General features: G+C 52.4%; 1 protein-coding gene across 7 annotated transcripts in view; it reads right to left on the reverse strand.

Annotated features, from left to right (window-relative positions):
• BACE2 (beta-secretase 2) overlaps positions 1 to 17,666 on the reverse strand; it is an 89,668-nt gene extending 72,002 nt beyond the window's left edge. For 6 of the 7 annotated variants that reach the window (XM_042955023.1, XM_042955022.1, XM_042955032.1 and 3 more), the window contains exon 1: positions 17,376 to 17,666. In XM_042955023.1, coding sequence (XP_042810957.1) covers positions 17,376 to 17,666 — 291 coding nt within the window. Of the gene's footprint in view, positions 1 to 2,265; positions 2,383 to 17,375 lie in introns of those variants that run through there. The other variant, XM_042955028.1, reaches the window with a different exon arrangement.
• Between the last annotated feature and the right edge of the window lie 9,308 nt (positions 17,667 to 26,974).

Raw genomic sequence — 26,974 nt, forward strand, 5'->3', positions numbered from 1 at the left:
CGTGTGGTGCCATGTGCACTCAGTCACCCAGATCAGATGCCACCCGCACAGGCGTCCCTAGCACCTTGCTCCTAGCCGGCCTCCTCCCCCTCCTCCCCTTTCCAGCAGCATCCACCAGAAGGAGGCAGGGAGGCGGGCAGGAGTGAGAACCAGAGGGAGGACGGAGGGGAGCCAGCAGGCTGGGGGGGGGGGGTGCCCACACGCCTCCCCACCTACGCAGGTGGGAAAAGTCAAGCAAATCCAAGCCGCACCCTGACTTCTGCGGTTGCCCGTAAAAAAGCGGACAGCGCCACAACTCAGGCGGGCGTAAGTGACACCCGCCGATGGGAAAGGGGAGACACCACACGCAGGCTCTGCCCGGCCATCGCTGCTGGGAGTTGATATTTATGGTTTAGATAAAGCTTCCGACCGCCCGGCGCTATCCTGGGGCTGCTCCGGGAGAGGCGCTTATTAAACAAGGCAGCCCGCACATCTTCCAGAAGGCCGGGCGTCCGAACAGGCTGGCGGATGAACCAACGAATGCCTCTTTCCTGGGCGTCTAAGCTATTCCAAGACACCCACGAACTCAGCTCATCGATGAGCAGTTTCTCTTGTATCGAACCAGCCCCACCCCCCCTTACAGGGCACCCGAATTCTCACAGACTAGTGACTCTGAAAATTGGTGGAGAAGTTAGTCCATCAAGAAAAATATTCTTGGGGCGCCTGGGTGGCTCAGTCGGTTGAGGGTCCGACTTCAGCTCAGGTCACGATCTCGCGGTCCGTGAGTTCGAGCCCCGCGTCGGGCTCTGTGCTGACGGCTCAGAGCCTGGAGCCTGCTTCCGATTCTGTGTCTCCCTCTCTCTCTGCCCCTCCCCCGCTTGCACTCAGTCCCTCTCTGTCTCTCTCAAAAATAAACATTAGAAACAGTTTTTTAAAAAAGAAAAAGAGTTTTGAGTACTCAGCCCCATGCATGTATACATCTAGGACTTACATGCTAAGAGCGAGTTTAGCAGTGGTTCAGGGCACAAGATCGGGGCCCAGACCAGCTGTTTTCAAATCCTGGCTCTGCTCGCCCACCAGCTATGCCTCAGGTTCCTCATCTGTGAAATGGGGATGATGAATCCTAAACTTTCACCTTCCCTAATGTCAATCAGTAGTTCTAGCAAACTAACCAGAAGGCGCTACTTCTCTCTAGGTGGTTGGTTTTTTGTTTTTTGTTTCCTTAAGTAATTAAAATTCTTTGGAAGATTTCTACACAGGTAATAAATGGTCTCCAAGGGTTCAAAAGTGTTTATGCACATAGCAAACATACCATTTCCGGTGGCAGAAGTTAAACAATGATGGAAACATTTAAAGAGATCATCTTTGGGGGTGTGCCTGAGTGGCTCAGTCAGTCAAGCGTCTGACTCTTGATTTTGGCTCAGGTCATGATCCCAGGGTCATGCGACTGAGCCCCACATCAGGCTCCACACACAGCATGGAGTCTGCTTGGGTTTCTCTCTTTCCCTCCCCTTCTCCCCTGTTCATGTTCCCACTCTCTCTAAAAAATTAAATTAAAATAAGTAAAGATACCATCTTCAGGAGACTTCTCTCCTTAGGAGTTTCTTACGAAAAAGCCGTTTCTAATGCGGTGTGAAAATATCACCTTAAAGGGACCTGTTTTAATTGCTTATTATTTTTTGTCAGTATCTGCTAAGTAGCAAACCACTGCCAGTCACCCTGTAATCACAATAAAAGCCAGCCAGTCTGCAACGGTGGCTTTCTGGGAAGTGAAAGCACGTAACTTTATCTTGAGAGGTCTTGATCTTTCCAACATACCAGACGGATAATGTGCTGGAGCCTGCAGAATGTTCTGCGGGCTGTCAGCAGAGAACAGGTGACGGAACAAAGGCAGCGCTCTCGGGGCCTCTGTCCCGCACCACCGAGGGGGGGTGGGGGGAGGGGAGACAGGCGCCTACACACGCCTACCTGCTTTCCTAGACGCATGCTACCCTCTTTTCCCCATCTGGCTTTCCTGACTTGAAGGTGTTTTGTTGTGGTTGTTGTTGTTTAGCTTATTTATTTATGTTGAGAGAGAGAGAGAGTGAGCACAAGCAGGGGAGGGGCAGAGACAGAGGGAGAGGGAGAATCCCAAGCAGCCTTGCACTGCCAGCACGGAGCCTGATGTGGGTCTCGAACTCATGAAGCGGGGAGATCACGACCTGGGCCGAAATCAAGGGTCTTAACGGACTGAGCCACCCAGGAGCCCCTCCTCACTTGAAGTTTTGAACGACAGTCCTCACTCACAGCTGCATCGCGTCCCACAGTGTAGACCAACGCTTCCCTCCGGGAGTCGCCTTTCCACAAACATCCGGGTTGTCTCCAACGGTTTGCGGCTGCAGGTGACATCACCAGAGCCTTGGGGGATGCTTTTCATGCCCTCCCCCCATAACCTGTGTAAACCCGCAGAAGCAAATTTGTGAGCCAAAGGGCAAATGCGTACATAATTCTGAGACATTTCCCAACCCCCCTCCATAGCCTTTGTAGGATGGCGTCATATTTTGGTAGAATGTTGTTGTCACACGACTGCCTTCAAACACACTCTGAAACTTGCTCTTCCCCATCCTTGAATGAAGTCTTGGGCAAAGGCTGCATTCTTCCAAAAGCTTTGTGGGAATTCATTCATTTTCGGGCATGATCGGCCGAGCCCTGTCTAAGGACAAAACTCAAGCTCGTCCAGTATGGTAGGCCCGCCTTAGGCTCAGAAACCCACCCTGGGGAAGGGGAGGCATGACTGGATTTACTTCTGTTTCCCCACCTGGTTCACAATAATGCCTCTGATCTCCCCAGGACTGGAGCCAAAGGAAAGGGGGGGGTTGAGGGAAGAACACGTTCACCTGACTTCGCGACTGGTACATCCTGGAGGTGGCCGATGTCTACACCCTCAACCCTCATCCTGCGGGGTATTCGGTGGGTTCCTCAGAGAGCCGGGAGCTCCCCCGCCCCCATGCCCACCACAGAGAGCTCCCACCTGCCGGTGTGAGCAAAACCACCGCCAGCCAGCTGGCCACCTAGGCCCGCTCATCTCAACTCTGCCACTGTAGGGTGAGACGACTTACAACACATAACCATCATCCATATGGCTGCATTCCAATAAAACTTTACAGAAACAGGCAGATTTGGCCCATGGGCCTTAGTCTGCTCGCCCTCTCACTCCTCCTGGTGGTCCTAAGCGTCTGGCCAATAGCAGCAATGAAGACATTAAGGAGAAGACTTTTTTAGACTTGTCCTCCTCTTCTTGGGAGAGGTTAAGAAGAATGACAAATTGCATTAAGTAATTTTTTAATTTTTACCTTAGAGAGCATACAAGCAAGTGAGAGGGGCAGAGGGAGGGAGGGAGGGAGGGAGGGAGGGAGAGAGAATATCTTAAGCAGGCTCCATGCTTGGCGTGGAGCCCAAAGCACGGCTTGATCCCACAACCCTGGGATCATGACCTGAGCTGAAATCAAGAGTCGGGACACAACCCGCTGAGCCACCCAGGGGCCTCTCAAGTATTTCTTTTTTTAATTAGTAAGCTATTTTTTTCCCAAAAACTTCTGATGGCACAACATTTGGAACATTTTTGGCTGCAAGTAAAAACCAGATTTCAAGCGGCTCAAACAAGTGGGGATTATTCTCCACGTCCAGAAGTGTCTAGAGAGAACTGGTATTAGATCAACACCTCACAGAAAACCAGCGTCAGATCTCTGCTGCTCCCCCCAAACCTGTCTCTCAAGGTCAGACGCTGGCTACCTGTTGACAGGCTTTCACCTTCATCAATGGCAGGAAGGAGCAGAAATTATAATCCCAGCCACATCCATTGTTTCGATCAGGAGAAGCTTCCCAGAAATCCTCCAGGAGACCCCAATTTATGTCCCACCGTCCACCGCTATGGGCTGAGTCACACAGGCCGCCGCAGGCCAGAGAGGAGAGGATTGGGAAGGTGTTCTGATCTGACCACCCAAGTGGAAGTATCGCTCACTGGTCCGGTAACAGGGTCACTGTCACCACCATGTTTCAAAACCTAGGCACGCATGTAAATAACAAAAACTCACTCTATACGCGGTCCACACACACAGCCTTCCTCTTGGTCTTTTAACGCTTCCCTTTAATTGATTTACTTTTTTAAAATTTTTTTTTTAATCTTTATTTTTGATAGAGAGAGAGAGAGAAAGAGAGAGAAACAGAGCACAAGCAGGGGAAGGGCAGAGAGAGAGGGAGACACAGAATCCGAAGCAGGCTCCAGGCCCTGAGCTCTCGGCACAGAGCCTGACACGGGGCTCAAACCCACGAACCAGGAGATCATGACCTAAGCCCGATTTGGACGCTCAACCGACTGAGCCCCCCAGGCGCCCCTACGTGATTTACTTTTTTAAAGTAGGCTGCATGCCCAGCGTGGGGCTTGAACTCCCAACCCTGAGACCGTGAGTCACATGCTCTACCGACTGAGCCAGGCACTCCCAACACTTGCCTTTTAAATATGAACAGTCAGCCACTAATCCCCGGACATCTGAGGAAAGAAAGTCTGTGGCGTGTGACACAGACCAGACCAGGCCCCTAAGGGCAGGATTCAGGGGCAGCAGAGAAAAGGCAGGAAGCGGGAAGAAAATTTCCAAAAAAAAAAAAAAATCGCAAGTAATTTCCTCAGAGAAATAGCAGATATGCAGTTTTGGAACAAGAATAAAGTACAAGCATGAAACGGAACATTCAGAGGAACAAGAAAGCGCTCTCGAAAGTGAAAGTGAAGGTGGCAGCCGAGAATCTGCCATAGAAGCAAAGACCAAGGGATGGGGACAGGAGACCGAACCGGAAGTTCAACATCTGGGCAACTCTTTTTGGTCCCCCCAAAAAGAGAGCGGACATTTTAACTAGAAAATCCCTCAGAACTGAACATCCTGAGCTTCTAGACCGAAAAGACGGCGTGCCCAACATTAAAAAACCAACCAACCAACAAAAACAGCCATTCGAAGGCACACTGCCATGAAATTTCAGACAACCAGACCTCAGAACGCCGCTTTTCCGGTATCTCCCTTAGCTCACTATCTCACACTTGGTTTGCTTACAACGAATCAGACACCAGAGTGCCTGGGGGGGGGGGGGGGGGGGGGGGGGGGGCCTCAGTCGGTTGACGGTCCAACTTCGGCTCAGGTCATGATCTCATGGTGCGTGGGTTCGAGCTCCGCGTCGGGCTCTGCACTGGCAGCGCGGAGCCTGCTTGGGATTCTCTCTCTGCCCCTCCCCTGCTTGCCCGCCTCCCCCACCCCTCAAAATAAATAAATAAACTTAAAAAAAAAAAAAAAGAAAAGAAAAGAAAAAAGAATTGGTGGTGGGGCACCCGGGTGGCTCAGTTGGTTAAGAGTCTGACTTCAGCTCAGGTCATGATCTCACCGTTCATGAGTTCAAGCCCCGCGTCAGGCCCTGTACTGAAAAGCTCAGAGCCTGGAGCCTGCTTTGGAATCTGTGTCTCCCTCTCTCTCTGCCCCTTCTCTGCTCGAGCTCTGTCTCTCAACACTGAATAAACGTTAAGAAAAAAATTTTTAATTGGTGTTATATACACTATACGTGCACAGCTGGATGATAAATCGTTAGGCTTCAGTAAGCTTGTGGATTTCACGAGAGTGTCAGGGTGTCTGGGACCTGACCCTGTCCTGTACCCCTTGCTTCACTGCCTTCAGACATCGCAAGGCACCTGGCACGCAAAAGTGTTGAAGTCTCGGGTTCAGAGCACTCGACCTTCAAAGGAGGTTTTGTGGTTGTTTTTAACCTCAAAACATCATCTCCCTTTGCCCTCCCCCCCACCAAGCATTCTCCCTTGCTCAGTGCCCACACATCACATCCTCCTCTTCTGGAAAAAAGTTCAAAGTACGCGTCTCAATGAGAAGCACACTCTGGACTGACTCACAGAGGCTTCCGTGAGTTAGATTCTAGAGCGCTTTAGGAAGTTAGGATTTTAAAGCAGCGTTTCCAAACTGCTTTGTGAAAGGCCGAAATGATGCCCTCAAGTACATTCAGTGACGGAACCGTATTCCTTCTTTCCTTGCCCAGATATTGGCCTAACCGGTGCCAGCCACAGCTCCAGTGGGAGGGCTGCAGCGGCCGCAGCAAACCCCGTGCTGAGCCAACAGTTCCGTGTATCTGACCCTCAAAGCCCCAAGTGCGCGGCCCCTGTGACCGCCTGGAAGCCTGCTCTAACCAGCTGTAGGACCACAAATGCCAAAGGTTAGCCATTAGTTCGCCCACTCTGGAGCAGCCTTGGGCACACACCTGCAGGAGCAGGGGTGGGGGTGGGGGGAGGGGGAGCCCAGCGCCCTTGCCCTTCACCTGGGACCCCCAGTCCGTTGGGCATCCTCTCAGAGACCCTCAGGGGGCTCGTGTACCGCTGCCCACACCGGCAACCTCTCCCCGCACGCTCCCCTTCCCTTCTCCCCTCCGCCACCCTCTACACATGAATCCCGGGACCACCTGCCAAATACAGCACCCATCCACACGCTTAGCTCCATCTGTCCCTGGGGAACCTGACCGAAGGCACTGTTAGAAAACAAGCAACGGTCGTCTGGCGTCCCACCTCCCTTGGGCACGCTGAGCGTCATTTTGCTTTCTTTTTCTTAATTTTTTTTCTAAGTTTTATTTATTTATTTTGAGAGAGAGCATACAAGCAGGGGAGGGGCAGAGGGAGAGAGAGAGAGGGAGGAGAGGGGGGGATCCCAAGCAGGCTCCGTGCTGTCAGCACAGAGCCGGACGCAGGGCTCCCCGCGAACCGTGAGATCATGACCTGCGCTGAAATCAAGAGTCGGACGCGTAACTGACCAAGCCACCGAGGCGCCCCCGTAATTTTCTTTTTTAATTCAGAAATTCCTGGCTAACCATGGTTAGCTCGCCCCACCCACTCTTCACTCCCTACGCTCGTGCACACACACGCACACGCACGCATACACACACACACACACACACACACACACACACACACACACACACTGCCTCTCTAAGGACTCTGTTCTAATAAAATCTAACCCCAAAGCGCAATTTTAAAATAGAGGAAAGACAGGGGTGCCTGGGTGGCTCAGTCGATTAAGTGCCGGACTTCGGCTCAGGTCATGATCTCACAGTTCATGGGTTTGAGCCCCGCGTCAGGCTCTGACAGCTCAGAGCCTGGAGTCTGCTTCGGATTCTGTGTCTCCCTCTCTCTCTGCCCCACCCCCACTCATGCTCTGTCTGTCTCTCTCTCAAAAATAAACCAACATTAAAAAAATTTAAAAAAAGGGGCGCCTGGGTGGCTCAGTCGGTTGAGCGGCCGACTTCGACTCAGGTCATGATCTCGCAGTCTGTGAGTTCGAGCCCCGCGTCGGGCTCTGTGCTGACAGCTCGGAGCCTGGAGCCTGTTTCAGATTCTGTGTCTCTTTCTCTTTGACCCTCCCCCGTTCATGCTCTGTCTCTGTCTCAAAAATAAATAAACGTTAAAAAAATTAAAAAAAAAAAATTAAAAAAAGAAAATAGAGGAAAGATGAGCTACTCCCAAGGCCGATGCATCCGTCGGCAGCACCCAGGGCCCACGTGCATTCACGGTGAGGGACCCTGCCCAGTGCACAGCCCTTGCCTTCGCCTGCCTGGCCTCACCTGGTTCCCTCCACGTCTTCCCACGCTGCTGGCCACAGCCAAACTGCACTCCCCGCGCCCCCCCCCCCCCCCCGGAGAACAGGGCCTGGCACACAGTAGTCACTCAATAAATGTGCCCAAGGAGGAGACCCGCAGTGCTGGAACAAGACAGGGCTTTGAAGATCAGGGGAGGTCCACGGGCATCATGAGCAGCCACTGTTGGCTTGTGCCCACAGCAGATGCTTCTCGTGGGCATTCTCCCCTCACTGCTCCCAGGCCGGCGCGGGTGGCAGGCCGAGTTACCAGGATTTCTCACCCTTGGCATCGGTGACAGTTCAGACCAGACCATCATCTGCCATGGGGAGCCGTCCCGTGCCTCCCTTGCAGGATGTTCAACAGCGTCCCTGGCTTCCACTGGATGCCAGTGGCACCACCCAAGTTGTAACAACCAAAAAACATCTCAAGACAGTGCCCAATGTCCCCGAGAAGCCACAACATCCTGGGATAGAAAACCTCTGGGTTAGACCTATTTGCTGCCGGGTGTAAAAGCTCTCTTCCCACCCCCACTGGAGAGGGGCTGGGAAGCACAGAAACCAGCACCACCATATTCCCTTTCCACTTTAGCAAAAATAACCACCGTCCCACTAAAGGGAGGGACAGCAAAACAAAATCAGTGGCTGGAACCACTTCTAATAACTTCTGACTTGCCCTGCGTCTTACAGAGCAAGCTTTCTGGAACTCGTGTATCAGTGAGAAGTCTGGCCTCCCCAGACTGCCCGATCCACAAGCCCAACAGTTAGGGCTGATCGGCAACGAGGTAGCCACAGGATGGGAGAGGAAGCCTTGAAACAGACATCAGCCCAACCAGGAAACCGGATGTCTGCTGCACCCAGGAACTGAAAAAGGAGCGCTTGTATTTACGTACTTTTTAATTTCCATTTTGTTCTCCTACTAACTCATTTTTATCGCTTTACAAATTATTGCCCCGTGACAGACTGAAAAGTTAAAAAGGACACCGTCAGCACACGCGCCGTGAGAGCACGGTCCCTGGAGAAAACGCTCTCCTCGTTTCCAACCTGCCAAACACAAGGAGGCTTCTGGAAGGCAGTCTGCTTGAGGTTGCTGAACCCGCAGAGGAGACACTGACCAAATAACATTTAGGAAGATGAAAAAAGCGACTCATTCCAGGTTCCACGCAGACAACCACCACGCAGAGGAGAAGCTGGCCTCTGTCCCGCTCGCAAACAGCGTCCCCGGGCTGGGGCCGAGTGCCTACTTAAGGGGGACCAGGGGAACAGGGCAAAATGCAGAGGACTCACCCATGACACGGGGGCTGGGTCCTGGGAAACTACTTCGACCCAGCCCTACCAGGCACTCTTAGTCCCTCCCGGCCAGCTGTGACCTGTGACCTGTGCCCTCCCCTCCCCCCAGGGTGCGGAGCCAGATTCTGCTTTTTAACAGATGCCCGGGTGACTGCACACAGCTGAATATTAGAGCTTTCGCGAGCGCTCAGAACTGAAACAGATTGTAAACGTTGCGTGCTAGAGCCTCTGAAGGGATCTCAAGTCACCGGGTCGAATTTACAGATGAAGAAACTGAGGCTCTGAGAGGTTCTCCCACACCAGCACTTGGCAAGCAGCACCTCTACGGTCAGCACCCAAACACCTGCTTCCCAAATGACTGCACAGCTCTGCCGGCTCCCCAGCGGCCTGTCTGGCTGAAAAAAGCTTATGGTTTCCGGGCGCGGCCTGATGTAGTGGAAAGGGCTCTGGATGCCCACGGAGGCTTCTGGAATCCACACCTACCTTCCCCGAGGAGCGTGTCTTCTCACCAGGGTCCTGGCTGTCCTAACCTCTCTGCTCCCGGGAAAACTTTTTGATTCGGTACCTTCCCCCGTTTTCCTCCACGGCACCACTTTCTGAGGGCCTGGCTTGTGGGCTGACTTTTTGTTTGTTTCTGGGGTGGGTTGCAGGGCTGGCAAACTGAAGCAGTCCCCCCACATACCGCCAATAAGGCCACTTATTCAGCACGCGTGCGCTTTGGAGGCGCTCCTGGCCGGGGAGCGCGAGCCTGGCCTTAGCGAGGCCAGGTATAAATCGTGGTGCTGGAAGGAGAGAAGTTTCCCACCGCCCTTAACGGCTCCCTGGAATGATGAAGCTGGCCCAGGGCAGCACCGTTTTACTCTTCGGACAGTGCTCTCTATCTTCCTAAAACGGCAGTGCTGAGATTGTGTATTACCAGGTACAGGTATATGACGTGCCATATAATAAAGATCCCAAAACGTCCAACCTGTGACCGGTGCTGGCTGGTGTGCACAAACTCATAAACAAACCTCCTAGTTGAGTGTCTTGAATGTGGTCACACCAGCAAGCCAGGAGCATTTTGTCCTCTTTGGGGATCCCAGGGGCGAAAAAAGCTACCGAACAGCAATGGGCAAAAAATAAATAAATAAGTAAATAATCAAATCGTCCGTTTGGGCCAGAAGAGGACCCCCAAGGGGTGGCCAATCCAGCCATGCATCATACACCAGTTCTCCACGGCTCGGGAAAGGAGCTCAGAATACCGGCACACACCCTTACGCTCTACCTATAAATATGGGTAGACGTAAATACACACGATGTCACAGAAGCTAAGCGGGGCCATCCACCTGCCTCACAGCCATTCTGTTTCCAGGTAGTATCCACGGTCACTAGCATACGGTGAGCCCCGCTGTCAACATCGAACCCAGGCTGGGCAAGCAAAACAGAGTGAGAGGAATCCATGGCATATGGCAATGGAGCCAAGTGTGAGTAGAGGCCTCACCGCTGGTCATACAAGGAGGCTCTTGGGTTGGAGACAGAAGTGCCCATCGTTGTGAGAAGGGAGAGGATTCATTGTTAGAAATACCGACCCCTGGGTGGCTCAGTCGGTTAAGCATCTTCTGACTCTTGATTTCTGCTCGGGTCATGATCTCACGGTTTGTGAGTTCAAGCCCTGCATTGGGTTTAGCACTGACAGTGTAGAACCTGCTTGGGATTCTCTCTCTCACTCTCTCACTGCCCCTTGCCCAGTCTCTCTCTTATCTCTCTAAATAAATAAACTTAAAAAATTTTTTAAAGAAATACCAAATAAACGCCGTGCTGTCTAGTTAAATAGTAGGTTTATAACCTATTGGAAATATGTACAACCCCCCTTCCCCACAATGGAGTCCCAAACCCTTAGACATTTCACTTCTGGTTCTTCTTCCCCCCTCTGTCTCACGGGCTTATTTTCGGGGGCTTTGCAATGAGCATGCACCAAAGAACAAAGGGAGGAGGGACTGAAAGTCTCTGTGTCACCTCAGGGAATGTACGTTTGTTCCAACCAGACCACTTTTGGCTTTCCGTGGGCATAGGCGACTTCCCGGTAAGGCTGCAACCCCCCCCCCCCCCCCCCGTAGTGCTCAGCCAATGAGGAACCAGGGGAGGGCCTCACCTCTGTAGTGCTCAGCCAATGAGGAACCAGGGGAGGGACTTGCACGCGAGGAGATAAATTGTCTGCTGTAACTGCCCTGAGTGTGCCTGTTCATCAGACGCCTGTTCTTGCAAGAACGTTGATTAAAGCCTCCCTTCACTGTGCTTGAGTCTCCGCATCCCTCCTTTGATTGGGTCGGTGGGCTTATTTCTAACATCTTCGCAATGGACGCACCAGCTACTCCTGCTGCACTCTGCCTGGGGCAAAAGTCAGCGCCCACCAACCCCCACGCTCAGCCTAGGTGGACCCGGAAACCCGGGCCAAAGGCTTGACCTGCTCATACCGTGTCTGTGATATAAAATAAACCCAAGGGCTGCCAGGCGCCACAGGGAAGGGAAAAAGCCACCGCCTTGAAACTCCTGTCCTCGGGTTCAACACAGCATGGACTACCACCGTGGAGAAATCACTCATCTCGCCAGCTAACCTTAAACCTCCCCTTTTCAAGTTTTAGTTAGGAGACGCCAGCAATCATTCCAGGAGGAATCAGGAAGCCCAAAGGAGGTTAAGCCCACCTATCTGCAACAAAGGAAGTCAGAAGTTGAGAAAGGGCTAGATATGACAGGTAGGAGTACTACAAGTGAAAGGTGTGTATTCTGTATCAAATATGTTCAATAAAGACGGGTGACAGATGCCTTATAGTCTTTAAAACATGAAATACAAGCTTTCAAGCCTTTTACATCTTTGTTGTTCCCAACATGAGTATTTCTTAGTCATAGGTATTTAAAATACCAGCGATCCGAGCTTACACAAATGGACTTTGCTCAAGTTAGGCAATGATTCTGGCAACTCGAGAATTTGTGCAACGTGACAAGAAATGTTTAAAAAATATGTTGAGTCCTGGGGCACCTGGGTGGCTCAGTCAGTTGGGCCTCAGACTTCGGCTCAGGTCATGATCTCATAGTTCCAGAGTTCGAGCCCCGCGTCGGGCTCTGTGCTGGCAGCTCAGAGCCCAGAGTCTGCTTCGGATTCTGTGTCTCCCTCTCTCTCTGCCCCTGCCCCGCTTACACTCTGTCTCTCTCTCAAAACTAAATGAACATTTAAAAATAAATAAATACATAAAAATAAAATTATTGGCAACTGAAACATGGGATAGAATGAAAGAAAATACACAGAATGACAAACTCAGAATGAACTTCTGGATTAAAACTCGTGTCCCGCTGGGGCGCCTGGGTGGCTCAGTCGGTTTCCCCCACAAAAATTATGTAGAAATCCTAACCCCTGGCGCCTGTCTTTACAGATGTGAAGACCCTAAGATGAGGTCAGACCGGATCAGGGTGAACCCTAATGCAATGACCGGTGTCATTTAAGAAGCAGCAAATTTGGACACAGAGACATACACGGCGGGGGTTTTCCTGTGAAGACGGAGGCAGAGGCTGGCTGCTGGGGGAGGCAGGAGAGGGAACGGGATCCTGGCGACACCTTGATTCCGGATGGCCGCCCTCCAGAGCAGTGAGCGAATGTATTTCTGCTGTTTAAAGTCACCTAGTTTGCGGCCATTTGTCACAGCAGCTGCAGGAAACTAAGAACTCAAAAAGATCGCCAACCGATAAGAGCAGGGCAGCACAGGGCGGCCGATCGCCTGTCCTCGGTCACGAGTGTGTGATGCCACAGCGTCCTGGAGGCTCCCCGCAAAACCCAGGTATTTTTTTTGAAAGTCCAGATGCAAAAGAGGGGTAGTGGCCCGGGGAGCTGGGCAGACCCCACGGATCGATACCCCAGCTGGGCCTCTCACCAGTGGGACCACGGACAGATTGCTGGGCCTCTCGGGATCTCGCTCTCTCCATCTGAAAACTACTAAGTCAAGTCACTTACCCGCCCTTCGCAGGGCTGTTTGCAGGATTAGAGGAGGTGACCTGTGCAAAATGCTTAGCGTGGGGCCCAACATCCAGTGAGCCTGAAATAAAGGTTGGCTATTAATATTAACAGTTGCTAGCGACTTCTCAGACGGTCCCTCTAAGGTGCTTGCGCAGATGTCTCGGCCTGGCCTTTCCATCTTCCGCAGGAGGACTTGGATCTTAATTCTTTCTCTAGAGCTCAGGAGCTGGCACCTTTCACTCACAGAAGCTGGTGGGAACCTAGCCTTGACTTTCTTGTTCTTTTAACCCCAGACACGTCATTGTCCGTAATATTTACCATCTCATTGTGTTCCAGCAAATGTATTCTCGGGGGACGCCGGGGCGGCTCAGTGGGTTAAGCGTCCGACTCTTCATTTCGGCTCAGGTCATGATCTCCCGGTTTGTGGGTTTGAACCCCGCATCAGGCTCTATGCTGACAGCTCAGAGCCTGCTTGGATTTCTGTCTCTCTCTCTCTCTTTGCCCTATTCTCTGCACGCACAAACACATGCTCTCTCTCTCTCTCTCTCTCTCTCTCTCTCTCAAAAATAAACATTAAAAAAAACAACAACACTTATTCTCGGTGCCCATCCCTTTTTCCAGCCTTGCCTGCAGTGAGGCTTAATGTAATTCAGGGACACTGGATTGCTTGTTCTAAAAAAGACAAACTCCTAAATTGCATATCCTTGGCACATATTTTCAATCCAAAGTCTTCCAAACAATTGTGTACTAAGAAGTGATAAGCCAACATGCCGTGATTAAAATGGGAGTCCCCAAAATAATTTTGTAGCTCTTTACATTCGAATGGTTAAGTATGAAGATCGTATTTCTGTCTGTTTCATCCCTATTGGTGGAGAGAGGACAGAACAATCCTTCAACAGAAACCCCGGAGGCCTTTTGAGGCCATTACCAGGTACAGAGCTGCAGACCCCCTAGCATCTCCAGTGGGTTTATCGTGTCAGCATGGAAGCCTTTTTTTTGTTTAAATAATGGAAATTGCTATAATTATCATCATTTTAGCACGCCATTATTATTAATACGACCAAACCGTATGGTTCAAGCAGAGGCGGGTTCTCTACTGTTCGAACGAGGTCACATGATGGTATCCAACACCTGGCCCGCATCCCCATGCCCACGTGGTCCTGCTCTCCCACGGGCTTCGGGGCAGATGCCCGTGATGTCTTGAAGAGTGTCAGGCAGAACGAAAGACCCCCCCCCCCCCCAGTTCTTGATTAAGGCATGCGGGGACCGAGCACGTGTGCACATGTCCAACAGTTGGCTCTCCCTTGGGAGAGCAGGGACCTGCGTGGCTCTGGTTCCTGTTGACCTATGGCTCTCCCCCAGGCACACCTGGGTCCAACTCTTCATCATGTCGCCCTGAAGGAAAGGAAAGGACGAAGGGGCCGCGGGGGTTGGAGTCCCTCTTTGGTCACGTTATTAAGTCCCTGACACCTTGGGGTTTAAGGTCCAGGGAGCTCTGGCTGGACAGGGAGGGTACTTGGAGGCCAAATTTTTCTTTTTAAAGGGAAAGGGAGGGGTGCCTGGGTGCCTCTGTCTGTTGAGCGTCTGGCTCTTGCTTTTTCGGCTCAGGTCAGGATCTCACGGTTTGTGAGTTTGAGCCCCGAGTTGGGCTCTGTGCTGACAGCACAGAGCCCTCTTGGGATTCTCTCTGTCTCTCTCTCTCTCTCTCTCTGTCTCTGTGTCTCTCTGTCTCTCTCTCTCTCTCTCTCCCTCCCTCTTTGCCCCTCCCCTGCTCTCTCTCAAAAATAAACAAACTTTAAAAAGGGAAAAGTAAAATAAAGGAGGCGGGAAGGAAAGGGAGCAGGTAGGCAGGGGCCCAATGGTTCGGAACTCGGCTTCTGGACTCCAGCCACCTGGGCCCGATTTCTGGCTCTCTTTCTTGTCCCGTCCCCTGGGCCAGCCATTCAACTTCCTCAGGTTTGTTGTCCCATCCCCTAAATGGGCATCAGAACTGGGAGGTGGTTGTGAGAACCCCCAGGGAGAGCACCCGTGAGACACGCAGCAGGCTGCTTGCCACGAGGGGAGCCCTCCGAACGATCTGCGACTGTTACTTCTCCAAAAATTCTTGGTTATTTAATGCTTGAATTTACAATTTCATTTTTCTCTCCACCTAAGCAAGTTTTATTTTAGGCTTAGGAGAATCAGCAGAGAATAAATGCATAACTCTTGGCCATTAATAGAGCAGGAAACCTCACTCCAAGTTCAGAAGTCACCCCAGGGCCTGCTGCAAACACCCTGCTGGTGGCCAGAGACATTTCGGGAGGAGACAGGGAAGAAATGAATCCCAGTGCATTTGTCACTAACACCTATAGTAGGCATTTGGAAAGATCGTACACACGGATGTTGCTATAAAACAGCTTATTACTAAATCAGGCCAAGAAGGAGGAACAGAATATTTCATTCCCCGTCAAATGTAAAAATTAAATCTGGATTGTTAAAAACAGCCTTCCCTGGAAACATGCTAATCTTTAACTGAGACATAACCTTGAATGAACTACTCCCTTGGCCAAGGTAAGGATACAAACACGAGGCATTCAATACATTCCTGTTATTTAAACTTCATCATTTTAAAGTAAAGGTCACTGGGGCGCCTGGCTGGCTCAGCCTGTAGAGCATGCGACTCTTGATCTCGGGGTTGTGAGTGCAAGGCTCACGTTGGACCCAGAGCTTACTTAAAAAAATAATAAAATAAAGGAAAGGTCACTGCATTAATTAATAAAGAAAAGCTATCATTTATGAAAGTTTTTGTTGTGAGAGCCCCAGAGAAAAGTTTTTTTTGTTTTTTTTTTTTTAAGCTTTTCTTGAGACTTTTTTTTCCCCCATCCCCTTTCTAGTCCCCGGAGGCAGACTTCAAACCCCCTTTTATCACAGCACCCAAACTGCCCTCATCTTTTCTTCAGTACAAAGAATTCCTTTCCACTCAAAAAATTAACAGGAGCTCTTGCCCTCAAGGCACACATTCCCAAGGGGAGAGTCATTTCCGGTCCCAAAACATCATCCTTAGGCCACAAAAGAGGTTGATCGTCAATATCTTGAGAAATCTTGGGAAGGCAGAAAAGTACAAAGTTCCCACTACCAGCTGGAGTATTCACGTGGTGGCTTTGACCAGCACCAGCCTCTGCGGTCAAGTTAAGCTTCCTCAGCTGACTCCTACCCCCTCCTCCCTCCCCACCATCCACCCCGGGAGCCACCACTTAGACGAAAGGCAAAAAGCAGAGTCAAAGTTTTGAGCTGAACACATTTCTGAAGGGTTTTGGTTTTTTTTTTTTTTTAACTAATTAAGCAAGTATAGAAGTTATTCTGCAGAGTTTCTTTTTTTAAAAGAATTAGCATGGCGCATCTTTCCTCTTCAGAAAAGTCTTGAATAATTTAATTAGAATTACACCCAAGTCATGAGTATGTTCTATTTATGGGGGAATCATAGCTGAATTAAAACCCAAATGACAACGTTAAAAATAAAAATAAAGTATCTTGAGACTGTACTCAATTGATAAGAAAAACCTGACTTCACATCACACTTGGATTAGGTAATGTGTTAGGAGGAGGAGGAGAGCCAACTCGACTCCTGAAATTTTCCTGTTCTTCAGATTACCGAGCCTGGGGCCACTGGGTTCTCGTTACAAAAAAAAAAAAAAAAAAAAAAGTGCTAATAAATGAAAATCAGATTAAGAGAAAAAGAATGCCGCTTGGTTTTATTTTTATTTTGTCCTCGGGAGGCCACTCGGTCCCCGGCAGCCTGGCTCAGCCCCCGTTTGCTCCGCAGGCGCCGGACTGCGCTTTCATACATTCGGCAGCCACGTGTGCGGCCGCCGGGCTCGGTGCAGAGAGGCTGGGCGGCCGGACCGGCGAGAGCACGCCGACGCGCCAACTCCGGGAGAGGGACGCGGCCACGCGGCCCCCTCCGCCGGGCGCACGCACACAGCCTTCTCCCCGGGCGCTGCGCCGCCGGGGCCGGCCACGGGCTCCCGTGGCCGTGAGACAGCATGGGGGTGGGGGGATCGTGGGCAGCAGAAGAGGAACCCGAAGCGAGCCCCTTGGCGGCCTCGGCATCGCGCCCGAGGCCCACGGCGCCGGCTGCCCGCTCGCCAGGAGGGCTGCCCCTTAGAGGCGCTCGCCGCCCGGCGGCTCGGGGCGGAGGACGCACAAGTTCTGAAACACTCGCGCACGCCCTCGGCAGCGCCCCGGGGCAGGACGCCCGGCCGCCCCGCGTCCCCAGGGCGCGCGCCCCGCTCCCGGCCCGGCGGGGGCCCCTCGGCGTCCCGCCCCGCCCCCCAGCTCTGCCCTGCCGGCGTGTGGTCGGGGGCGACGCTAAGCCGCGCGCGGGCACCGCCGGGCGCCCCCCGCCCCACCCCCCCCCCACGGGCCCCCCGGGAAACCCGCGGCTGCAGCCTGGGGGACCGCAGGGGCGGTGGGGAGCGGGCGAGCGCCCACCAACCTACCTTCTGCGGGGGGGTCCCGATCAGCATCTCCAGGTAGTAGCCGCGGCCGGAGTCCCCCTGCAGGTTGTCCACCATGGCCAAGAAGTTGGCCGCGCCGCCGGCGGGCTCCAGGGCGAGCGCCAGGCCGTCGGCTCCGGGCGCGGCGCGGGGCGCGGCGGGGGTCCCGGGCCCGGGGGTGGGCGCGGCCACGCGGAGGGGCAGCGTGAGGGGTGCGGGGGCCGGCGCCGGGGCTGCGCGCAGGAGCCAGTGGGCCAGCAGCGGCAGCAGCAGCGCCCGGGCCTGCGCGCCCATGCCCGCGGCGGGGCCCGGGGGGCGCGCGCGGCCCGGCCCGTCCCGTCCGGCGGTGGCGGCGGCGGCGGCGGCTCGGAGGTTCGGCGCGGGGCTGCGGGCAGGGCCGGGCGCGCACGGGGCGGGCGGGCGGCGGCAGCGGCGGCGGCGGCGGCGGCGGCGGCTGGGAGGAGCACCGCGGGAGGAGGACTGCAGGAGCGGGAGGAGGCGCCGGAGCCGGAGCCGCCCCAGCCCGCGCCGCCAACTTGAGCAAGTTGGTCGCCGCTGCCCCCTCTGGCGGGCGGCGGCTGCCCCGCAGGGGCCGGGCCCCTCCCCCGCGGCCAAGGTCACGGCGGAGCGCGGGGTCCGCGGGAGCGCCCCGGACGCGCCCCGCCCGCCCTCGCTCGTCTCGGGCCGCGCCTCTTCCCCGGGAAACTCGAGTCCCGAATTTCCTCGGAACGCGCCCCGCTGCTACGGCCAACGGATGTGACGAGGCTCATCTGATACCAGGGGGAAAGTTTCGGGAACCCTTAAAGGGGCAGCAAGGGCCTGAACTGGCCCCGGGACCCCGCGCGCGAGGGGGCCCCGCAGGGGCGGGGGGGGTGAGTGGAGGGTCAGAGAGGAGAGTGGGGAATCGTCAAAGAGCCGCGAGCGTCACCAGGAGTCAGCGCCTCCCCTCGCCAAGTTCCTCCCCGCAGCACTTCAGCCCGGCGGAGTCTGGCTGCCTCTCTGGGCATTTTCCGTGCGCTGAACACCCACCCCCATCCCCACCCCCATGCCTGCTCACTCCCGCTTCCTTGTCCCCACTTCGGCCCCCCGGCAGATTTGGAAGAAATCTGAGTGGAGGCGGGGGTGGGGGAGGCAGGGAGGACGCGAGAGCTTTGGAGACTTCTCCCTAGGAATCTTGGGGGTGGAGGGGATGGGGCTTGGATGCCTCTGCTGGCTGCCCGAGCCTCGGCTCCCGCTGGCGCCCACCGTCACCGCCCGGGAGGTGGTGTCCGCTTCTGGCTTTGAGCTTGGGCTTCTCCGCCCCACGCTTGTCCGTAATGCAGATGGGAAGCTGGCGGGAGCTGCTCCCTCACCTCCCCCAGGACTCCCTCAGTCCACCAAGCGAGTTGCAGTCACGATGCAAAAATCAGGGCCGCCAAAGCTGCACGTTGCCTTTCAACCCTCCGCTTCCCCCTCCGCCAGCTCCCGGCGGATTATCTAATTAATACTTGTTTAGCCGCAGACACCAAGACCAAAGAAGGGGCTCAGCAGTGCCAGCAACGAGGGTTATTTTATTTTAGGTACTAAACGCGGGGTGGGGGGGGGGGCGGGTAACAGTTACACAAACTAAGGTCCATTGATTTCCACTGAAACAAGGAGCAGGCGAATCTTTTCTACCTCCTCCAGCTGAAATATGCCGGCTGTTTTAAAAAACAAACAAGCCCGTCTTCAAACAGTGGGAAGGTTGGAGCAAAGCTTCGCTCCTCGCTGTAATTTCCAGCTACTTCTAGCCAAGATTTGATTTTTATTCCTGTCTTCTCGATTTTAGAATCAGGTCTCGCTCTGCAAGAGACCCATATGTCAGAGATCTTCGGTTGTGCGTATAAAAAATCACATTTTCCCCAGACTGTATCCCAACTTTAACAAATCCCCAGCCTCAAAAAAGAAAGGCCTAGTAGGGCCTGTGATATAACCTAAATTGATATCCCCATAAATCTGCATAGTAATTCCAGAGCTATTATATTCATATATTCACATTTCGAATTCAAGGTTGTAGACGAAGTATAATTTTTAAAGAATGATTATTTATACTCCTTGGTGTCCAGTCTTGAGGGGGTCCAAACAGAAGTGCAGACAGTTGTCGGAAGAACACAACCTTGGGGGGGAAAAAAAAAAGCACATGCAATTTATTAAGGACGTTGGCATAGGGGCTACCTGACTGGAAGTTCAACATCAGAGACATTTGCTCTCATAATTAAAAACCACCAGGGAAAATTTTGAAAATCAAGTCTAATTAAGGTGTGTCCTTTGTGGGACTCCGGCCCCCGCCTAGTGTGAGCATTCATGAGCTTTTCACTTTGAAAACGCCAGTTTAAGTTTACGGGGAAACAGACGCATTAAGATCTGGTCACAGGGGACCTCATGTAGTTTTCATGGACGCTGGAGCGGTCTTCTCAGAAACGAATAGGGCTGAAGTGACGGCATCTGATGACTGTCCCCATGGCCGTCTCTGTTACGAATGGTCTCGCAGTTCTGGACCCGACCCCTACTCACAACGAGGGTGCAGCCTGGGTCTGGGAAACAATAGTTTTACCTCCCAGGTGTTCTCCCTGGAACCTTATGTGGCAGGCCTGTCATTCCGGAGCTAATTAGGGGTTCTTTACGCACTCCCCGAAGCCCTTCTCTAAGAAAGAAGCTGTGTCCCAAAGCATTGGTGAGCGGCAGGGAGAAGGTGGACCCCTCACACCCCTGCAGCACCCCAGCATTCCCCAAGAATCTCTGTAAGAGCCACCATTTCAGCCACACTTTCTGGGTCCACATGGGGAAACCGAGGCCTACGAGTGAGACTGGCCCACCCCTCCTTGCAAAGAGCAAACGTCCTCACCCAGAAATGCCTGGCACAGCTGAGGGTGAGAAAGGGTCTTGCCCTCCTGCCCAAGGAGCCCACCAAGGATTCCTTCCAGGAATACGTGTTGCTTGGTCACAAAGATTGTCACCGATGTGTTTGTTGACGTTCATTGGTTCTTAGCACTAACTCTGAGCTCCTTCTATACCAACAATTCTCACACTTTTGGGTCTGAGGACCCTCTTACTCCCTTAAAAAGTAAGGACCCTAGGGGCGCCTGGCTGGCTCAGTCAGTGGAGCATACGACTCTTGACCTGGGGGTTGTGAGTTCGAGCCCCACACTGGGTGTAGAGATTGCTTAAAAATAAAATCTTTTAAGATTTTCTTTTTATTTTTAAGTAATCTCTAGACCATCTCGAGTTGTGGGGCTCGAACTCACAACCTGGAGATCAGGAGTGGCACGCTCCCCGGACTGAGCCAGGCAGGCGCCCCAGGAACTTTTGTTTATGTAGATCATACCTATCAATAATTACCAAATTAGGAATTAAAACAAATGTTAACAATATGCAATAATGCACTTAAAAAATAATGTAACAAACCCATTATACAACAACATAAAATAACATTTTAATTTTTTTTTTATATTTATTTTTGAGAGAGAGAGAGACAGTGTGAGCAGGGGAGGGACAGAAAGAGAGGGAGACACAGAATCCGAAGCGGGCTCCAGGCTCCGAGCTGTCAGCACAGAGCCCCACGCGGGGCTCGAACCCACGGACTCTGAGATCATGACCTGAGCCGAAGTCGGACACTTTTACCAACGGAACCACCCAAGGTGCCCCCATCAAATACCATTTTAACGAAAACTAACTTTTTCAAAAAGTGAGAAGAATGATTATTTTGCATTTTTGCAAGTCTCTTTATCTGGCTTAACGGGAGGCAGCTGGATTCTCATATACGCTTCTGCGTTCCGTCCATTCGGAAACCTCTGGAAAATTCCACCCAGCCCGCAGAACCGAAGGAAAGTGAAAAAGACGAGTAACACTTTACCGTCATCATGAAAATAGCGTTGAGCTAAAGGGCCCTCTGAAAGGGTCAGACCATACTCGGAGAATCAAAGGGCCCTTTCCTGTGTCTCTCCCAGGGCCTCCCAGACGGAGCAAGACGCCAACCCCCTACGGCCCAGGGAAATCTTATCAGCTCATCTCTTTAGTATCCTGTGGTTTCCTTTTCTGTCTGCCTCATGGTTCCTTCTCAGAAACTTACAAACATGCAGACAGCCCCCACTTCCCTTTTGGTAAAACCCATCTTGACCCCACTTGTGAAGGCTGCTGGCTTATCTCCTTCCCCGTGCAGCCACCCTTCTGGAAGGTGCTGTCTGCCTCCTTATCTCTACTTCTACCTCCTTGCACTCCTCACCCTAACAGAGCTTCACTCCTGGATGGACGGGCTTGTAGACAGGTCTCCAGCTTTATTCTTACCCAGCCCCCGGGCGGCCCCGAGCACTGGTTCCTGGGCACCAAGCCTGGCTGCTCCGTGAGGCACCTGTGGGATCCCACCTGGCAGTAGGTTTGGGGCCGGCCTCCGGAACGGCTGGTTTTAAATTTTTTTTTTTTTTAACGTTTATTTATTTTTGAGACAGAGAGAGACAGAGCATGAACGGGGGAGGGTCAGAGAGAGGGAGACACAGAATCTGAAACAGGCTCCAGGCTCTGAGCTGTCAGCACAGAGCCCGACGCGGGGCTCGAACTCACCGACCGCGAGATCAGGACCTGAGCCGAAGTCGGCCGCTCAACCGACTGAGCCACCCAGGCGCCCCTAGGAACGGCTGGTTTTAAAAGCTCCCCAGGTGAACCAGGAAATAGAGCATGGGAGAAAGGGAATAAGGTGTCCGACTGAAGAGATCTGGAGACTTGTGGTCCTGAATTGATTTGGAAATTCCAGTAGGTACTCCTGAGGTCGTTCTTACTTAAAAAAAAGTAAATAAATAAACCTTGGGGCACCTGGGTGGCTCAGTTATTAAGCATCTGACTTCCGCTCAGGTCACGATCTCATGGTTCGTGAATTCGAGCCCTGCATCGGCCTCTGTGTTGACCGTGTGGAGCCTGCTTGGGACTCTCTCTCTCTCTCTATCTGCCCCTCCCTTGCTCACACTTTCTCTCTCTCTCAAAATAAGTAGATAAAACTTAAAAAAAAAAAAAAAAAAAAGAAGAAGCCTTGCTGTGTCTACTGGAAATGCCTACATACGATGAACATCTGTAGTGCCTACATTAGGGCTTCTAAATATCACATCCCCCACCCTCTCCCCGTAAAGCAAAAGGTGGCTCCCCAGAGAAGGCTGATCCCAGGTCTGGGGACGAAACTGAGCATCGTGACCCTGGAGCGTCTTGTCTTACCAGGAAGCAAGGCTGTAATCAACGGCTCTGGAGGCTCTGTCCAGAGCTAAGGCAGAGCCTGGACGATTCAAACAGCATCCGAAGTGGTAACTGCAATGGCTCAAAACACTTCAATTATCTTGAAACCTATTCGATCACAATGTTCTTTGAAAAAGTACATTGATTATTTTGGAAGCATGGTAAGGAACCCAATGCGTTACTTTCAAAAACTGGCAGAGAGGGGCTCCTGGGTGGCTCAGTCGGTTGAGCATCCAACTCCTTTATTTTGGGGGGGGGGGGGATTTTTTTTTTAAGTTTATTTATTTATTTTGAGAGAGAAAGCACAAGCAGGGGAAGGGAGAGAGAGAGAGAGAGAGAGATAATCCCAAGGAGGCTATGCACTGTCCACGCAGAGCCTGATGCAGGGCTCAAACCCAGGGACCACGAGATCATGACCTGAGCCGAAGCCGAGAGTTGGACTCTTAACTGACTGAGCCACCCAGGCGCCCTGCATCTGACTCTTGATTTTGGCTCAGGCCATGACCTCAGGGTTCATGGGACCAAGCCCTGGGTCGGGCTCTGTGCTGACAGCATGGAGCCTGCTTGGGATTCTTTTTCTCCCTCTCTCTCTGCCTCTCTCTCAATCTCTCTCCTCTCTCTCTCTCTCTCTCTCTCTCTCAAAAAATAAATAAATAAACTAAAAAAAAAAAAAAAAAAACGGCAGAGAGGGAAAAGAATCACGCATCTATTGTCTTGACTTTCCTGTACAAACTACACCTCAGTATAACCAAATAATTGATGAGGGGAAACTTCTCTTCACAGAAGGTTTGCAGCTGATGCACGAAGAAGAAAGATGATGGGCTTGGAACACTGTCACTGAGCAGCCCTTAAGGGGGTAACGGATCTGGGCACTGAGCATCCCTGGCTGAGAACTTCACAGACAAAGCAGAGGGACCACCCAGCATTCCGTGCTTCCTCGTGGAAGTCCACAATGCTACCAGTGAAATGTTCTCGCCAGAAAATCGAACCCGAATCTGATTAAGCCTCTACGTCGCGGGTTGGCACATGACATCGGGGGACCAATTCAGCCCCGCTGCCTGTTTTTGTGAATAAAGCTTTATTGAAACGTAGCCGTGTCTGTTTCAGTAGTTGCTACAGGGACCATGTGGCTTCGAAGGCTAACATGTTTACCGTCTAACCCTTTGCAGAAAGTTTGCCAAGTCTTGTTACAGATCAAAAGAGTCCCGAGACCCTTATCAGTCATTTGCAGCACAGGGATCTTCTTTGGCTCATGACTAAACAAAAAGGAAAAGTTACTTGTAAGACAATTAGAGAAATTTGAACACTGGTTGGATGATGTTATGGAACTATTATTGATATTTTTAGAGTATTTTAGAGTAATATTTTTAGAGTAATGGCATTGAGAGTGTGTGTGTGTGTGTTTAACAGATATTATTTAGATCAGACATGCTGCAATATTTATGAATGAAACGAGATTTATTTCAAAATAGTATCGGTTGGTAGAAAACATGCCAGTCCTCTCAGTGAAATATATACTCCTAATAATAAGTGTTAGCAGGCACCATGATCATTCTCATTTTACAAATGAGATACGGAGGCAGAGATGATATGTTTTTTGTGTGGGTTTTTTTCTTTTTCTTTCTTTCTTTTTTTTTTTTTTTTTTTTTTTTTTTTGAGGGATCGTGCGAGCAGAGGAGAGGGGCAGAGGGAGAGAGAAAATCTAAAGCAGGCTCCGGGCCCAGCGCAGAGCCCAACACGGGGCTCCAACCCACGCCCCTGGGATGGTGACCTGAGCCAAAATCAAGAGTCAGCAGCTCAACCAACTGAGCCTCCCAGGCGCCCCCGGAGTTGATATTTGACTGCTGAGTGGTGGGACTGGCATTCAGATTCTGGAGACCTCACAGCCTGTGCTCCTTATCATGTGACCTTTCTGAGAGACCACAGGATGGTCCAGTTGGAGAGGACCCCAGAACACGGGCCCGGGGAGCGTACAGAAGGTGAGGAGGGCCAGGTGATCCTGCAGAAGGCATCCCCGTGGCTCGTTTAACAGACATGCTGAGCCGTCCTTTGTGCCACTGACCACATCAGAGCTGGAGCCACCTGGGACAAATAGCCCCTTCCATCAGAGATGACAGGTTAGCAAGGTCACACCACAAATCCATTTTCTTTTTGGAAACACGACTCCAGCTCAGGTGGAGGAGAGATGGGTGGTGGTGAGCCCAGAGACAGAGGGACCGATTAGGAGGCTGCTGCAAGAATCCATGAGGAGGGGACAAGGGGCACAGAGAGGGAGCAGTTAGCATTTAGCGTGGAGAGGGTAGGACTCACCAGCGCTGTCCAGACAGGTGCACAGCGGCTCCTTCCGTGTGCTCAGTGCCCACTCACTGCCGCTAAGTTTTCGCAGCGATGTGACTCTTGCACAGTGAGAAGCAGGCAGGGCAGATGTCCCCGTTTCGGAGGGACAGCGAAGGACAGCGGCGCTGAGGTCCCGCCGCGTCCTGGGCGCTGACTGCGTCCTCTGTCGCTCCGGGGCAGGCGTCCTGTGTCCGTGCCGCGGTGGGGGGCGCTGAGGATCTGCCTCAGATCCCAGCAGACAACGATGAGCTGGATCTGAAGCCTTCGCCAGCCGCCGAAGCCTGGGTTCTTCTACCTGGACGAGGTTCCCTTCTCAAAGGGACGAATCAGGCACATTTTAGCACAGGAGGAAATAAGACTCACGTCAGGCTTCCCTTTAAATACCAACTATCCTGGGGCGCCTGGGTGGCTCGGTAGGTCAAGTGTCTGACTCTCGGTTTCGGCTCAGGTGATGATCTCACGGTTCGTGAGTTCAAGCCCTGCGTCGGGCTCTGTGCTGAGAGCGTGGAGCCTGCTTGGGATTCTCGGTCTCTCTCTGTCTCTCTCTGTCTCTCTCTCTGCCCCTCCCCTGCTCAAGCTCTTTCTCTCTCTCTCCCAAAATAAGTGAATAAACATTTAAAAATTTAAAGAAAGGAATAACTCACCAGTCTATTTCACCTATATTTTATGTTCACACAGGAATGGCCAATAAACCTCTTTCAAAGATACAAAACAAAACCCCTAAGTGATAAGAAAGCCTCATGTCATGGGGTAATGGTAACATATCTTTTTCTTTGTGGTTCACGAAATGATGGTTCTTTCTGCTCAGGTGTGTATTTGACCATCGTGAGAGTCAACGGCACAGAACAACCTATGTGGGCATACTTGCTAGGTAGGGATCAGTCAACGTTTACCTTCCCCGAAAATGTCTTGGATGTTAAGACTTGCCCCTGGGCTGTGTGTTTCTGGGATCTGGGGGGTGCCTACCCGAACTGTCAGCCTTCCTCAGCTCCAGGGCTTGGTCAGAATGGCCTCGTTCCCTCTCTGTAACCACGGGGCTCCGTCCTTCCCATTGTTCTGGGAACCGCTTCCAGTCCTCATTCTGGAGACTGGGGTTTGGTTGGGATCCCACAGGTGATGCTGGGTGGGGGGACAGTGCGGGGGGGAGCGGGAATCCTCTTTGCCACAGTTAGCATCCTTCCGGAGTTCACAGCTCTCCTGCGTACTTGGAATTTTACATCATCACGATTCATTGATATTAACACCAAGGCAGGTGGAGTCCCTGAGTGGCGGAATCAGAAGCGGGTTGGTGGCCACAGACGACGTCTTCTTTACTGTGTCGTATTTGTTTTGGTCAGCTTCTGAAAGCCGCTTTGCGTCCCTTTCCCGGTGAAAGTCTGGAGGAAGACAGATTCGAGCATCTGTTTGGACAGGGGCCATTTGGAGAACGGGACTGTCCTCTGTGTGGATTTATGAGTTTGTCGGAGCACAGAATAGGGGTGCAGAAGGGAGGCAGTGGAGGAGACAAACAAGGAAGAAGGTGTGGAGAAGAGGCAGGCGAGTCTCTGCACCCCCCCCCCCCCCCCCGCTCCCAGTGTCAGTCAGATCTGGGTCATCTCCGCTGGAAGGAGAAGTAACGTGGGCTGGAAACCACCCCCTCAAGGTCGGGGTACAGAAGCCCATCCCCAACCAACAAGCTCAGGGTATGACGGCCCACGATGGGTGGTCTGGGCAGGGTCGGAGGAGAAGGCAGGTGGTCCCCTAGACCACAAAGAGGCAGGGCCCTCCCTGTACCTAAAGTAGCCAAGCCTAACATCTGACCTGCTTGCCCCTGTGGGCTGCCTGCTGGGGGATGGGGGTACAACTCCTGGTCTGGCAGGTCCCTTAGTGAACAGCCAGGACCCAGAGGGGAGAGGACAGGGCTGCAGGTCACGTTGGGATCCCATAACAAAAAGGAGGGGGAGGGAGGCTGGGGCAGCCCCGAAAGGCCCAAGCTTGTCTGGCCCCTGTCAAGAGCTTCTCTGGTGTTTCCCTGTGACCTCTTAGAGACA

Source organism: Panthera leo, chromosome C2 (assembly GCF_018350215.1).
Source record: "Panthera leo isolate Ple1 chromosome C2, P.leo_Ple1_pat1.1, whole genome shotgun sequence".
Taxonomy (NCBI): Eukaryota; Metazoa; Chordata; class Mammalia; order Carnivora; family Felidae; genus Panthera; species Panthera leo.